The sequence below is a fragment of the Metarhizium brunneum genome, chromosome 2, assembly GCF_013426205.1.
Source record: "Metarhizium brunneum chromosome 2, complete sequence".
Taxonomy (NCBI): domain Eukaryota; kingdom Fungi; phylum Ascomycota; class Sordariomycetes; order Hypocreales; family Clavicipitaceae; genus Metarhizium; species Metarhizium brunneum.
In genome coordinates, this window is record NC_089423.1 from 133186 (window position 1) to 149377 (window position 16192).

Here is a 16192-nt window from a genome sequence, read left to right on the forward strand (position 1 = left end):
GTGATGTTTGGAGCGAAACCAATACAGTTTCGCGCCAAATTACCGATCTTACCGAACTGCTCAACGTGCACATCAACACAATTATATTGTGAAGATGCGAAACCACAATCATCTTATGATAAATCCAGGCCATCTATTACTTCCACCTCAGAGCGTACTTACAGGAGCCAAGATCCTGGATTGCCCAAGCTCATTACGTCGAGTGCTCTCAACAGACTAGAATTACACGTGGGCTAGATTGCCTTTTACCCTTGGCAAAGACTTGGCTTTTTGTCCGGCTCATCTGGCGAACCAGGGTTCAATGTTGGGACCGTCTTGGCCGTCTCCATTTTATTTGGTGGGGCCAGCGGGCTCGTAATAACGTGCACTGTCAGGTCTGGTACGGAGTGTATTGCAATTGGCAAAGAAAAGGAACAAGACATGAACCGCGTTTGGCGCGACAGTCTGGTGGGACTCAGATCCCGTTCAAAGCGCGCCGCGGACCTTTTTATTCTGAACTTTGTCTCCTGACTCTCCTCCTTAGCTTGCATGAAATTCCCTGATAATAAATGCCCATGCTTGAAACGAATTGTAACCTTTCTAATGCCAGGCCAATAGGGAGCCAATGCTTATCTCGGGGAGATTAATGGTACCCGCTCGCTCAACCAGTCCTTGCTGCAACCAGCCAAAATTATGAGTGGATATATTCTCATCATGGGCCGAAATTCACTCAATGACGCTTGATAGCTTTGCTTGCTGCTTTGTCCAATTGCGAGGCTGGAGAGGCCGTCTTCGTAATACCCTAGTTCACATCATGCCCGTGGTGAACAGGTTTGATGACAGCAGCACGCTCGCTAATCGGTACGGGGCATTGCAGGTGCAATCCCTTAATGATCCTTCGTAGGCCACGTGTTATATATTGCAGTGAACTCGGCACCCCTAGCTACAAGGATGCTACCGAGTAATGCCGGCTTGTTCCAGCAGCCAGGAGTGGCCTTGTTACAGGCTTTGGGATGTGGTGTGACCAACCCTCTACCGCCGAGGCTCTCCATGTTTCGCATCGCCACACAACCACAGCTGACGTTGCGCGTTCAATTGTCGATCGGGACCCGTTTTTTTTTCACCATTACACAGTGCCGAGATACGTGTACATGGAGAAGGGAGAGTACGGAATCCGGAATGGTAGCATGTCCGCCTTGCTGAACGTTTCGTCAGCTCATGCCTGGGTATGAACTCGCTCAAGGTCAGCAAACCGCTTCTGCGCGCTTCTCTGGCCTTGAAATTGTATCACGGGCTGGCTTTGCTCGCCGATGCCAATGTCACCTGCCGCAGCCGCCCAGATGCAGGCGCTTCAGGGATCTCAGCGCCACACAGGGCCGAACCCATGGCTTGGCTTTTGCTGCTGTCTGTGGTGTTTGTGTGCGTGGCCATGTACGGAGTAGTGCTCCTGACAGTTCTGTCACCCTCAAAGATCTGGGCCAATCAATATGTATATTAAAATATCCGGATGTGATCACTGATGAACCGAACTGGAAACCCTCTTCCCCCTCGCTATTGGCCAAAGTAGACAAAGCTGCATTATTCGACTTGGAGAGCGGCTTCAACGTCGTGGACGAAATCGAGTTGTCGGGCTCGTGGCCAAGTGGCATCCAAAGGCGAAAACAGCCAGCTGGCCAGTATTTGGCGTACGCGTTAAACATGCGACCTTTTGCGCTTGTTCAGACTTGTGGTTCGTATTTCGGCAGGCCAAGGTCGAGGGATCAGCCTCGTGTTATGCTGCTCGCTGCCCTTGTGGGATGAAGATCGCAGCCATCTTCACAGTGTGCTTGATGTTGATCCGCCCCCCTTGGCCCGCCGCATTTGCGAGCCGGCAGTAATCAATGAGCGGCGCCGGGTGAAACTGTGTGGCCTCGAGGCATTGCCGTTGCGTGGGTCATTGTGGTATAAAAATTGGGACCAGGAAGCCTGTCCCTTGGACTCGAAACAAGGTAGCACGGGCCACAGTTTGATTAGGAGTCCTGTTACACATCACCTACCTAATCTTGTTCATCTTGAGACGCTGGGGGACCACCCACCACTCCGCTTTTGCATCGCTCAAGACCAGACCTCCATGGCTGCCCCTGTGACGTCCCCGGTTGCTGCTGGACCACAGTCCCCGCTCATCTCTGGGCATCCTCGACTGAAAGTGTGGTAGACGGCGGTGGTGAGTATGTGTTGTTTGTTGCGTACCCAGAGTTGGCCTCGTAGCTATGGACTGGGGGGAATTCGTCAGCCGTCACGCCGTCTCTGTTGGGTGCGCGGCCTGAGCCCTGACTGGTACCTGGTCTTTGGCCGCCTGCCCACGGGCTTTGGCTGTAAGCTTCAGCGGCGCCAATGAGTGGCTTGAAGCGTCAACAGTGCCCAGGAGAGTTGGTCGGTGCGGTTTGGGGGACATTTGGCTCTAGATTTGACTGTGTTGGTACCGACGCCATGATTTTTGGGAAGATGGACTGTACCGGCTCTTGCGCCGCGGTGTGAACTGGAGATGGACGTCGCTCCTTCCCTCTGCGGCCAGACATCTGGAGCTTGTTTCCCTCACACAGACCACAGACTTTGCACCGCCAAACTCTACCCTGCTTTCTGCTCCCTCTGTCCGTTTCTTCCCCTTTCTTCCTTTCTTCCTTTCTTCCTTTGTCCTTCCACCCCTGCATCTTTCCATTGTTTTCTGCTTATGTTGTTGATGCCGTCTTCATCTTTCCACGCGGGACGTCGAATCTAGACATTGATTCGGGACACCAAATCCCGCTTCCCTCCCTCTCTCGTTTCCAGTGCCATTGCGCCGACCACTCACACCTGTCGTTATCTACCAAGAAAAGAGATTCATTTTTTGACTGCGCCATAGTCTAGCACGCCCAAGTTCAAAATAGCGTGCCCTGGGAGAACCTCTCTATTCAATACGCGCCTTCGTTTTCTTTTCTTCTTCTTCTTTTTCCTCACTCGACTCTTCGAATTACAATCGGTATTGCCATTGCACCAGTCTGCTTCTCTGCACTCGTATGCCGGCAACTCGTCCTTTTCCGGATACGAAGAAGCGACAGTACGTGCTCATTTAGAAGTCGCAATCATTCGTGGATGGGTACATCGGCAGTCCAATAGTCCCCATCAGCTCGCTGGTTGATGCGTTTCGGTGGTCTACGAGGACGAACTGCTCGACACATCATGGGAATAATGCTGACAGGGCCCAAACGCTCCGTGACAATGCGAAGCTCGTTCTATCGCGCCCTTCTTGCCGCATTGTGCGTGCTTCTTGTGCTCATGACCATGCTCCGAAAGGAATCGATATCAGTCCGTTCTGAACTCTGGGGAAAGACGGGCGTCAAAGCCAACACCGTCCACGAACAGAAACCACTCGAGGACCCCAGCCTGCCCCCCAGCGTACCTGGTGATTATATAACCGGCATTTCAAACAACTTCAACCTCAACTGCAGTGCCGATATGCCACATCTGCGAAATATCAGGGAAAAGTACAGTCTCAATGAAAGATTCCAATACATGAAGCGCTATATTCGCTTCACCCGCGTTGAGGGTCTGGAACGAAAGCGCATGACCAAGATCTCCCAAAACTTGCTGAACGGAGCCTTCAAGACCATCGATGTCAACAAGCACTACGGACAAGATGCGTGCGAAAAGCCTCTCGAGGTGCAGGTTCCCGCTTCCGGCTTACCTTCGTCCGTGAATGCAAGCGATTTCATGTTCGGTGTCTCGACGACCTTTAAGCGATTCATGGACCCGGAAACCACACCGATCAACGAATGGATCTACTGGCTTACCGATAGCCGCGGCCACTCCAACGGGGGCAAACTGGTACTCATGCTTCTCGATGCCAGCGACGATGAGCTTCAAGAAGTTGCCAACTTGCTCGGCGACGTTGGCATTGATGTCGATGTCTATCACTCTGATTCATCTCTGGAAATGGCTGTTCGATATCTTTACCTGGTGCCTACGCTCTACAGCCATCCCGAGGCCCAGAGGAAGAAGTGGCTCGTTATTTGCGACGACGACACATTCTTTCCCAGTATGCACGAGCTGATGGAGAAGATGAGCAAGTTTGACCACACCCGCGAGATGTACATTGGCACTCTGTCCGAGGATGTCGGAGCCATTGAGCGTCACGGCTCACAAGCCTTTGGGGGTGGCGGTGTTTTCTTGTCGCTACCCCTAGCAGAAAAGATTGCTGAACTCTTTGGTAGTTGCACTACGGAGCAAAAGGTTCTCGAGTCCAACTCTGGCTGGGGTCCTCAGGGTGATATCATTCTCCGCAAGTGCATCTACGAAAATACTGATACTCGACTGACGACCTTTTGGGAACTCTGGCAGTTGGACATCCTTGGCCATCCTGCGGGTTTCTACGAATGGGGCATCAAACCACTCTCCCTCCATCACTATCGTAGTAGTGGATGGCACAAGGCCAAGCCGGGCATGTACACCAAAATTGCTCATACATGCGGTGAAGACTGCACGCTCATGCGATTCCAAACCAAAGACGACTTCATCATTTCCGGATACTCCATTGCCCATTACCCAGAAGGGGTGACTTTCGACACAAACCAGATGGAAGCAACGCTACACGCAGCCCCGGAGGACAAGGGCTGGAACCTTGACTTCATGATGGGACCAAGCCGCCAGAATCTCGAAAGGACGGGCAAAAAGATCTCGTGGGAGCTGGAAGAGTCCGAGGTGCAATCCGACGGTTCTGTACTGCAAACCTACACGCGAAAGAAAAACGATGAAAGATGGGTACACCCAGACAGACAGCCCATGAGCAACATAGATGGCATTATTGAGCTTGTTTGGATCCCATCATAACAGCGGCCTTGGACGAGGCTACTTTTTTCGTTTCTTCATCTCTCAAATTTTCTACTCGATGCGTACTCACTGCGTATCCGCCCATCAACCCGGTCGCTATACCCTTCATCTTGATGTCTGGACACCGTTTTTTTGGGGCGACGGATGACAGGAAGCGACGGGGTCACGCTACAAAGTGACTCTGGTAACGGGCACGTTCATTTTGTGGCCACATTCACTATTTAGGCGGGCCAAAATATTACTTCCGCGGTCATGTGAATATTTTTTTCTTTTCTTTTTTTTTGGTTTCTTTTCTTCATTCATGGAAGATGGATAGACACGGGCAAATAGAGTCACGATTCGGCTCGGCGCACTCAATCTTCGTTTATTCAGTATACAACATCTGTAGGGCCGGCGTTTGGGAAGACAGAATTCATTTCAGTGGTGTTGAACCTCATGCGGGTCTTGGGAACGATATATGTTATTCTTGATGCTATGTCTATGTGAGACATCTATCTACCCGAATTGGGCCTTGTGTAACTTAGAGCAGTGGGCATGGATGGGCACGACGGGACAAGTCGTGAATTGACTATAGCGACGCCTTCAAGTAGGACAATTCAATTCAATGACAATGCACTGGCCTGTGTCAAATGTGATGATGTCGGATGGGCTTGTTTAGATGGTTTTGCAATGTGCACTTGTCCCATGAACTGCATGGGTAGACAAACCCATTGCAAGCAAGTGTTGAGCCGTACCAAGGGCCACGTTGGAAACTGTAGTACATGTGCATTGCTCGGCGGGCTTGCTCTTTCTGCTAGGTGCCTTGATCCCTATCATATGCTGTATTTGAACGTCTCTTATTTATATTTTGTAATGAAATACGTTTACTCATTATAAAGTATGTCTGAAAATATTACAATTTACTATGCAAGTATTCCTGTAGGGCGTGGGCGCATCCAGCAAAAAGAGTGAGCCCGCTGCGCAACTCGCTCTCAGATGGCAAGTTTACGAAGCAAAGAGGCGGCAACAGTCCTGCAGCCGAGCAGGATTGTAAGTTTGTACGCCACATGCGCAAACAAAATACAGTGTTGGCGCACGAAAGATTGGCTTATTAGCCCATCGGCAGCCAACCAATGGTGGTGCAGGCGTCATAATCCGCCGTAATCCGACCGTGACTTTTGCATTCACCTCAACACCAATACATTCCCCGTTTCCAACCTCACCACCACGGCGCACCGCAACAAGTCCATCTCTCCCACGCGTCAACCATGGCCGCCACGCACTAAGACCAACCCCATCTCTCGTCCTCTGTGCCCCCCTCCTCCCGCCGCACCAGCTACATCGACAACATGGCGCGCTCCGACGAAGCCGCCGCCTTCTTCCACGCCGTCTACAGCGCGGTGCAAGAGATTCCCCGCGGCAAAGTGACTTCGTACGCGCACATTGCCACGCTCGTAGGAACGCGTACGTCACCTCCCCCCCCCTCTCCCTGCACCTTGGCAAATTCTCCGGGAATCAGGACTGATACGAGGGATCGAGGGGGGGTGGCAGCACAACGGCCCAGACAGGTGGGCATGTGCATGAAGCACCTGTCGAGCGATGCGTCGCACCGCTTCAACAACGCCAACGTCCCGTGGCAGCGGGTCATCAATTCCAAGGGCGTCATATCGCCGCGGTACGTTTGCTTTCCCGCCCTGCAGTGCAGCCTGTGGGAGCTTCCGCCGGGTAAGGGGGGAATGTCGGTTCCCGGCAAGTCGATGCATGCTGATGAACATGGCGGCGGGCTGCAGGTCCCAGCCGGACGGTGCGCAGAACCAGGCCGCGGCGCTGAGGGACGAGGGCGTGCACGTCACGCGCGGCGCCATGGGGGAATTCATGGTTGACTTTGGCGAGTACGGCTGGTTTCCGCGCGTCTTGCCGTCTGAGGCTGTTGGTGACGAGGCCTGGGAGAGCAGCACTGGCGAGGAAGAAGAGGGCGAGTAGGTGTGTCTGTGTTCAACAGCGTGGTTTGAAGGGTGTCCTGAATCCATGCTCGCTCGGTACAGAATAACATACAAGCCCACTGCTGGGCAAAAAATATATTCAATCTTTATCATTCTCACTCGATATATATACTGTAGTACGTCATGACTTTGCCGGAAAGGCCGCACATGCTCACGCCAGGCACCAACTCATTCAGGCCGTCCATCCTCCACGGTCATCGCTTCCATGAATTGAAACAAAACCACAAGCAAAAACATCAACAGTCCATGTCTTCCCACCATGCACAACATCATTCTCCTACGGCATAGGATATACCTCTAATCGTGGTATCAAGTGCAGAGTGGCAAGACATAATGAATACGATAGACCAAACGTACAAGAAAGTGTAACCATGACAGAAACAAAGGGGGGGGATATAAAACTTCATTCGTTGCCGCCGGAACCAAGAAATACACAACAGAAGAAACACTTCGCCTTGTGTTGCGCCCATCAAAAGCCTCTCGAATGCGCAACAGTGTGAAACATGATCATGACGGGCCGTCTTAAAACGATCCTGCAGGTCGTACCGAAGCAAAACACAAAAAAAAAAAAAAAAAAGAGGATAGCAATGAGAAAAAAAAAGGCACACAGCAAAGGCTTTATCCTCGGTGATGAAGAGACTGGCCCCAGCCATTGCGCCTCTTCAAGTCGTCAGGCTACTTTGAGAAGCCTCGTCTCGATCCTCTCGCGTACCGGTTTTCCAAAGAAAGCTCAGCCCCGCCTAGAAGCAGTTCAGACTACCCTTCTTCTTCTTGCTCTTGTTAATGGCATTCATCCTTTCTTCAAGCTGCTTTCTAGCCAGCTCGGCGGCCTGTCGCTTCTTTCGCTCCTCTTCGACAGCCTGCATACTCCAGCGATTATCTGCCTGGGGCTCCATCTGTCGTTCTTTCAATTCCTTGAGTTCGGCTTCAAGCTCTTGCGAACGCTTCTTCCACGCATCGCAGTCGCCCTTGACCTTCTTCGACTGCTTCTCAAGGTCTGTGAGTGCCTCCTCGAGTGTCTGTGTCAATTGTCGCTCAGCGTAAAGGTGCTTCTCAATGGTTCTGATTCGGGCTTCTTGGTCTTCGGTGAGTTGTGAAATGTTGACATTGTCCTTGCTAACAGGGCGTCCAGATGTCGGAGAATTGGGCACGCCGTTGGTTGGGGAGCCGCTTCTGGCAGCAACATTGGGCAGTGGTGGTAGAGGAATGGCCGGCGGTGGAGATGGCAGCGAAGTGTGTGAGGCGCTCTTGCGGATCGTCGAGTTGGAATTGGATCGCTTGATATCGCCCGTGCTGGAGAGTTCTTGATATTTGGCTTGCAGTACTGCGTACTCTTCCCGGATGCTATCCAAATCGCCTTGAAGTTTGGCTCGAGCCGCGGTAGCCTCTTCGAGCTGCACATTGCGCTCCGTCTGCAAAGTGCTAAGACGATTATTGGTCATTTGTGCTTCGTCAAAGTTGTTCTGAAGTTGTTCCTCAAGCTCTTCCACCAGGCGGCTGTTCTTCTTATTGCGGCCTTCCAGATCCACAAGCTTCGTCTTCACAGCACCAAGCTGCTCAACTACAGACGTCGGGACAGTATCAGCACTGTCCGAAAGCATCTCTGTCAAGGAAGATTTCGCAGCCTTGATATCACCAAGGACATTCTCATTGATAGAAGTGAGTTCAGCAACTTGATTCTTCATTTCCTCGGCCTTTTGTTGTTCCTCGGCTAGCGTCTTTTGAGAAACCAGAAGCTTATCGATTCTTTCCGAGAGCAGCTCAATGTTGACGTCAACACCCATACCAGTCGCGACCTGGGTGGCAATCTCGGAAAGCTCATCTCTAGCCCGTGATAATTCATCTTCGAGCTTATGCATGGATTCAGTATGCTCTTGCATAAGAACTTCGGCCTGTTCCTCGTAGCTCTTCTGCTCATGTGACTTGAGCTCCAACATCTCCTTTGCGTGTCCATCTTTGAGAAGATCTAGGGCTTCTTGGTGGGATTTGGCTGTCTCAGAGTGACTGGCAACCTGGGTCTCGAGGGATGCAACGAGCTCTCGGTGCTGTTCAAGCTCCTTGATGGCCGACTCGTGGGAATTGTTGAGTTTCTCCAGCTCAGACTTGGCATCGGCATGTTCATTTGCCAACTCAACAATCTTGGTAGAATTGATATTGATAATGGCCTTGTACTCATCAATCTCGGTACGCAAGAAGTCTACTAGTTTCTTCTGCTTTTGTTCCGAGTCTTTGACCAATTCCTGATTCGCAGATTTGTCCTGAGCGATGGAATTGTTGAGCTCATTATTCGACGAAGCAATTTGTGCTTCCAGTTTCGCGATATTGGCGCGTAGGTCAGCCTCCGTCTTTTCCGCGGCGTCAATAACTAGTCTGTGTGTCTCCTCCCATCCAGACAATTCTTCTTGGAGTTCCACGATTCGTTGCTCTCTTTCCTTGGCAGAGTCGTCGACAATGGTTGAGTTGACACCCTCGCCAATCGTGGGGTGGGCCGCGGCATTCCGCCAAGACTCTCGTAATTCATCAAGCTGCGTCGTCAACTCCTTCTCGCGCGACTCATGCGCCTCCCGCATCTGAGACATCTGTTTTTCGTTTCTTTCAAGCTGATCACGCAAGTTTGCAACCATGGACATATCCATCGGGCTGGCCTTCAAGCTGGATCTTTCGCGTGTCAATCCCGAGATGATGGTCATCTTAGTCTCCATCTCCTTCTTGACCGACGTGATGTCCGCCTCCAGCTCTTGGATGCGTTCACTTCGGGAGTGGAGTTCATGCATGGCAGAATTCAAATTGAGCTCAAAGCTCTGCATAACTTCGGGTTGATTCTCAAAGTTCTCGGAAGCAATGTTGCGGAGGGAAGCGAAGGAGCGATGTGCACGGTCAATTACCAAGAGGTTCTGGCTGGATTTGCGACGAATGACGGGGGTGCTAGTTCTTGGTGACGTTGCCTCGACAGCGCGCGCCTTTGACACCTCGGTCTTCAGTTCCTCCACCATATCCAGCGTATCGTTGTGAGCAGATTCGAGTTCGGCATATTTCTCAGCCAGAGTCTTCTCAGCGACATCTTTTTCTTCCGCCAGCTTGCGTAATCTCTCGATTTCTGCGGTTAGCTGTTCATTTTCTTCTCGATGGCCCAAATCCTCGCTCGAAACTGCGGGTTTGGTGGTGGCGGTGTCAGCTTCTGAACTCAAGTCAACAGCTGAACTATTCATGGTAGCCGGTGACTCCATCGCGGAAGACAACTCAGACGACAAGGATCTCGACATGGATGACCGAGGTTCATCTTTCAAGTCGACCGATTTGCCGTCAGAAGTAAATGAATCAGGACGAACTTTCGGCAAGGGCGATTCAAAGACTGTAGAATCGCGGACTATTGATCGCTCAGGGTGGCGTGCCTCATCAACCGCGTCTTGCAATTCAGACAACGATCGAAGAGCTTCTTCGTATTTAGCCTGGAGTTGATCATAGTCTTGGATAGTGGTTTCGTGCTCAACACGGAGATCGAGGAGTTCTTGTGTGACATTCTCCAGCTTGTCAGCGACATATTTGCTCTGCTTGGCGCTTCGAGCTGTGTTTCCGCTTGTCAGCTCTTTGGCCTCCACCTCAACGCCATGCTGCACGTCATTCTCTTGATCGGGATCTTGGGCAGTCTCTTCATCCGCTGCAGCATCGTGGACACGGTTCTCAGTATTCAGGTCCTGGGAATGCTCATCATTCTCTTCGGGAATCGGCCCATCAAGTTGACTCTTGCGGCTGACGTGCGACTGGCTTCGAGAATGGTCGGTAAATCGGCGACCACGAGTTGCTCCATTCATCATTGTTGGCTCTGGTTCGTCAGCCTTGCCCGAATCAACGTGATCGAGCTCATAAAGAAGAGCATCCAACTTTCCTAGGCTGCGCTGGCGCTCGACCACCGACTCCAAACGATCAATCTCACGCTGCATTAGTTCAATATCCTGGTCTGCTTCGGCCAAACGCTCCTCAAGCGTGGAAATGTAATCTTCGCAGGCAGCCTCGTTTTCTCTGACTCGCGCAATTTCCTTGCGAAGCTCCAGTATAATCGTAGCATTCTTTTCCTCGCCGCTCGTATGGCCATCCAGCTTGGCTTCGAGGTCATGGAGGTAGTTTTCGGTGCTGGCCTCCCTGTCCATGAGTTTCTGAAGACGAGCTTGTAGCTGGCTATTAATGGTGTCCACATATGCGCATTTTGTTTCCTTCTCGAGAAGCGATGTCTCGGTGTTAGACAATGTGGATCGGGTACTCGATAAAGATTGCTCCAAACTCTGAATGGTCTTCTCGTACTCGAGGACAACCTGCTCGACCGCCTGTGCGAATGAGTTGGATCGGTTGAGTCGATCGTCGGCTGAGGTTGAGTCATTCTGGCCAGCTTGCTCCGATTCGTGTTCTCGTGCCCTCGCAAGTTCGGCAATCAGTTTGGCATGTCGCTGGCTCAGCGCGCTGTAATTTTCTTGGGCATCTAGCAGTTGATTTTGGAGTTCCGATTCCCGCTCGCTTGATCTGTCAGACCGCTCATTCGGTGCAGCATTGCCTCGTCGTGGATTATGGTCGCTGCCTTGTGAGCTTCGAATTTGATCTCGCAGGAAGGACACTTCTGCTCGTAGTCGTTCAATCAAGCCCTTGCTGTCTCCATCGTCAACTTGCTGGATTCGTGGTTTGGACTGGATCGCTCTAGCACGCTGCGCATATTGAACCGTGTTTAAAGTCTCGCTTAGGTGGAATTCAGCAGGAGTGACACACGCAATCATATAGGTGATGGCGTTGCCACCTAGCGAGTCTTGCAGCAGGCGGGTTAGTTTAGAGTCGCGGTACGATACATGAGAGCCAGATTGACGGGAGGACAATTGGCTAATGACTTTGCCTAGAGATGCCAAACCAGCATTGATGGAGATGCCCTCCTTGGCTCGTTCTCCTTGTGCACCAGTATTTTTAAGTCGCTCGCTTCCCGCAAGATCGACAAAGTGCAGTTTGCTGTCCGTCGTAATTGACAGGTCCTGGCCAGTCATGGCCTCCAGAGGCATCGAGAGTCGCTTCTCCGCACCAGTTGCCGTCTGAAGCTTGCTCTTGCGCTGCACCAAGTTCAACGAGAAGACGGCGTGAGAGCGAGAAGACTTGGCATTGATTGCAGTGGCGTCGGTTTGGCGAATGCTGGAACCGAAATTGAGGGCGTTCATGAGATCGTCAACAGAACCAATGTCGACTTGTCGCAGGCCAGTGAGGATAATATTGCCTTTTGTGTCTTCTCGGATGGCGATGTTGGTCCGCTCATTGGCAGGAGTCGACTCGGGCACAAGCAAATCGCGCAGCTGCTCGTTATAAATTTCCACATACGTCGCTTTCAACGACCAATTGCGGTCGCCGAGAAGGTTTTGATGGTTGTAGGAGCGGGGAGTCCGGAGACTTGACATGGACTGTCTGTTTGACGATGAGCCGGTACCTCCGGCGTTGGGTAAATCAAGCTTCTGAAACAGAGCAGTGGCTGCTCTGGGGATGACACCTGTGAAAAAGAGTAAGCATGAAGCCTGCCGAGTGACGGTGTGCTGTGCTTTGCTGTGCTGAGGGTGTCTGCTAGCGGCACCAAGATCTTACCAGTCATTGATTCATCTTCATGTTCACCTGGGTTCGAGGTGCCCATGGTATATGACTTTCCAGCTCCAGACTGTCCATATGCCAGAAGCGAGACATTGTAGCCTTGTGTAAAGGCGTTGATCGAGTCAGCCAAGTACTCCCAAATTCCATCTTGCAGAACCTCGGGGCTGAAGACGCGATCAAAGACGAATATCTTCCTGCCTTGCGGGGAGTCGATGGCCAAGCTGGTGTTGGATGTCGTTTGGACCATGGAGCGCTGAAAGCGTTGTGGGATGAGATCATAGCCTGGATCGTTGGGCTTCAACGGTGGTCGCACCCGAACAGCTTGACGGAGAGACGGTCAGCAAACAATGTGTTTATTTGCTAAAGAGGGGATTGCGGACGGCGTTGTAGAGCTTCGAAATGGCAAAACGTCAAGCCAATGCCACCAAGTATACATACCAACTTTGACAGCTGTGCGGCTCTCGTCGTCCGAGGCCCTGCTACCAACACCAGCTTTGCTGCTCATGCTCAACCTGCTGGCACTCCTTGGGCCTGGTCTCACGATGGCGCTGAGAGGTCGCTCCCGGTGATGTAGAGGCGACGCCGGCGGCGATGATGCCATGGCGAAAAGAGATCGAGGACACTCGGTACGCCCAACAAGAAAACGCACGTCAAGACAAGATTCCTGTGCAGGAGGATGTGTGTGCGTGCTCGGGACCGGGAATCATGCGAGGGCCGGTGATGGTCTCGGATGGACTGTGAAGCCAGCAAGAGGCCCAGCGCCGCGGCGCGAAGTTGGGGTTATTTTGGCGAAATTCGACAGACCCGCAGCGACGGACGGTTGCCAATGTATGAAGTTTTGGGGGAAATTGGAATATGTATGTTTGTACGGAGTGTGTAGTATGTACAGTACGGAGTTCTATGTATGTCCGTCGTGGGATGGGAAGACTGGTGTGTGGATGGAAGCACAAGCTGGGGAGGGGGGTGTGGTCCTGGGAGGGTCCTGGGGGCCTTGGGCGGCGGACCTGGGTGGTCCCAGTCTCGACTGCCCTCATCTTTAAGGCTAGTACTCCGTAGTAGTAGTACTCCGTCCTCGTGTGGTGTTGGAGTCAACAGAGCGAGGGGAAAGGGGATCGATCAATTGAGGGCGTCGAGCGGCGAGCGACGGGCGGCGACTGGGGACTGGGACCTGGGACCTGGGACCTGGGAAGGCTGGCAACGACCAGGGTCCAGGAACACCAGACTGGATGCTTGCACAAGACACTCGGGCTTGAGGAGCTGCCAGTGACTAATTAAACACTTGGCTGGCCGGCGGCTGGCCGGTGGCAGCTGGCGACCAACTGGCTTAAACTGGCAACTGACGACGAGCCTGCACATGTATGGTCCGTCGAGCCTGGACACGGAAAAAAGCGAGGCCCCGCCTCCCCTCCATCAATGCCTCCCATGTCCAGATATTCCCCCAATAAACCCGCTCAACCGCTCCACGGCCAGCGACACCAAGGTACTACTGTCGACATGAGTGCTTCATTCGCTTCAGGTAGACCATAACGACTGGCTGTCTGGGGCCGTGCTGGAGCGGCAGCCAAGGTCCGGGAAGCCAGTTTGCCATCCCGTCAGTCCCAGTCCCGGCTTATGCGCCTAGGTACCCGGCTAACATGGCAGCATGGCATGGGTTACAAGTTTGCTCAAAGATGGGGCCCCTTGGACGTTTGGACACTCGTCACCAGATTCTGTCCATATTGTACAATTGTACACGGAGCACTCTGTGTAAAGGCTGGTACCTGCATACGTGGTCTAGTACGGAGTACGTTAGGTGCCTACGGAGTTCCGTACCTATCGACCTAATAGGCACCTAGTCGTTGTACTACGTGCAATTTGAGCAAGACGAACAAGTGTGGCGAGATGCTTTGACTTGCAACCGGGTGGAGTCCCAAAGGTCCCAGGCCCACGCGGCAAGGGAACTCGAGAGTCGTCGAAACATGGCAAGCTACGTACCCCGAAGAGCGTCGTCGACACATTTGTCATACTGTCCGGTCCGCCTGGCGAAATGGCAGAGGGCACATGATGACCAGTCGTGGCCGAATTTACTACTCTGTACTCCGTACTTGGGCACATACATATTACAGATCCGTGTTCCACATCATCACGTCTCGCATTGCAACTGCACATGAATGTGCAACCGAGTTCATACTGCATATAACCAAGGTTACATGCTCGGTCGATGTGCACTGATGGTTGAAGCATTGGGTGAAAAGCCTAAGCATGGACGCGCCGCCATGATATCGGCGCTTGGGTTCGTTTCTCAAAAACGGGAGCCGTACTTGCTACTCCAGACTTTGTCCGGAATACGTCGTGCAGCTTGCTACTTGCTGCTCCTGAGTCTACAATGCAACAACAAACTGCAACATAAACAAACACTACGGAGTACGGAGTACGCGGCAGGCACACCCTACTTTACTGGGTGGTCAAACCCCTTGACACCTTGACAGCTTGCAGGGATTCGCCACAGGGTACGAATGGCCAGATACAGGAGAACACAAGGTCTGATCCCCAATTCCTCTGTCACTTCCGTCATGTCTCTCGTCTGATTCAGCGGCAAACTCGCCCCATCGGCCGCCACTATACAATACTACTCCGTATGTACGCTTGTAGCGTGATTTCGTGTCGGCGTCTGGACTCCGGATTCGGTTGTCGGTTGTCGGTACACGACCCCTAAGTAGCGTCTATTACTGCTTCTGTGTACGGAGGAAGTTAGAAGGCAAAAAGGGGGCCATGCGAGCACCGCATGACAGGCCGAGCCCCAAAGTTTCAGGGGCGCGGCAACGGCCAGCATGTCCAAAAAAAAAATGGTGGTGGCTGTTTGTGGTGAACAACTCTGGAGCATGATTGAAAGTCTTCTTCTTCTCTTGCTCCTGAAGCTCGACCATGGTGGTTGGCTGGAGCCTGAAGAGCTGAAGATGGAAGTGCTGGTTGGCTGCGATGTGTGTTGTGGGTTGGTGGCTTTGCAGAGTTCGCCATCAATTGGTTCAATTGGTGTGGCGCCGCTGGGGGCAGACATACGGCAGGGTCCTGTCCCAAACTCTGTCCGTCCGTGATGGATAGTATTTAATTCCTGATGGTCTGGTGTGCCTGGTGCGGCGGCGTACCGTGCACATCGCCTAGCGGACAATTGTATGGAGTGTATGGAGTACAGGCAACATTGGAAGAGTTTTCCAGCAGGGACAATGCAGTGGCGCGAGAAGACCCCTGCCATGCTCCCGAGGCCACAAGATGCCCTCTTTGTTTTGCTCACCATCCGAAGGAGAATCTTCAACAGGCCAAGACTGTCTGAAGGCCGAGTGGGTAAGTCAACGTCCTAGCGCCCGGGTCTGGTTTGCTGCAGGCCACGCCGGCGACCAGGCAAGAACTGATAGTAAACAGAAGAACGATGCAAGTGACCCTGATACCATTGACAGCTTGAGCAATCTACTCGGGCACCCCTGAGAGGCTAGTTGGAGCTGGACAATCAGAGCCGCCATCACAAGCCACCAGGAGCCCACCCCGAACCAGCCGGCGAGGATTCGCGAGAAAAAAAGAATAAAGACGCGTTCAGAGTTTGGGGATGTCTGGGATGTACAACTTGCTCTTGCTGTTGTAGTTCAGTTCACCTACTGGGATGCTGGCGTTCCGCTTTGACGAGTCCGTCCGTCCACGACAAGGTGACAAGGTGGTTGGTTGGTTTTCTCTCAGAGCGGACGCCTGATTGCTCACATTTCTGAGAAAGAGCTCATCAAGGCTACACCGTACATGCTTGCGGGTTG

General features: G+C 52.4%; 3 protein-coding genes across 3 annotated transcripts; 2 read left to right on the forward strand and 1 right to left on the reverse strand.

Annotated features, from left to right (window-relative positions):
• Window positions 1-3216: 3216 nt before the first annotated feature.
• G6M90_00g030280 (uncharacterized protein) lies at window positions 3217-4824 on the forward strand (the record flags this gene model as incomplete). Its single annotated transcript, XM_014684254.1, has 1 exon — window positions 3217-4824. The coding sequence occupies one exon, from the start codon at window positions 3217-3219 to the stop codon at window positions 4822-4824; it is 1608 nt and encodes a 535-aa protein (XP_014539740.1).
• A 1328-nt stretch (window positions 4825-6152) lies between these two features.
• atl1 (Alkyltransferase-like protein 1) lies at window positions 6153-6786 on the forward strand (the record flags this gene model as incomplete). Its single annotated transcript, XM_014684255.1, has 3 exons — window positions 6153-6267; window positions 6343-6478; window positions 6594-6786. The coding sequence occupies 3 exons, from the start codon at window positions 6153-6155 to the stop codon at window positions 6784-6786; spliced, it is 444 nt and encodes a 147-aa protein (XP_014539741.1).
• A 760-nt stretch (window positions 6787-7546) lies between these two features.
• Kif21b (Kinesin-like protein KIF21B) lies at window positions 7547-13014 on the reverse strand (the record flags this gene model as incomplete). Its single annotated transcript, XM_014684256.1, has 3 exons — window positions 7547-12318; window positions 12411-12734; window positions 12852-13014. 3 exons carry the CDS (start codon window positions 13012-13014, stop codon window positions 7547-7549), a joined length of 5259 nt encoding a protein of 1752 aa, XP_014539742.1.
• Between the last annotated feature and the right edge of the window lie 3178 nt (window positions 13015-16192).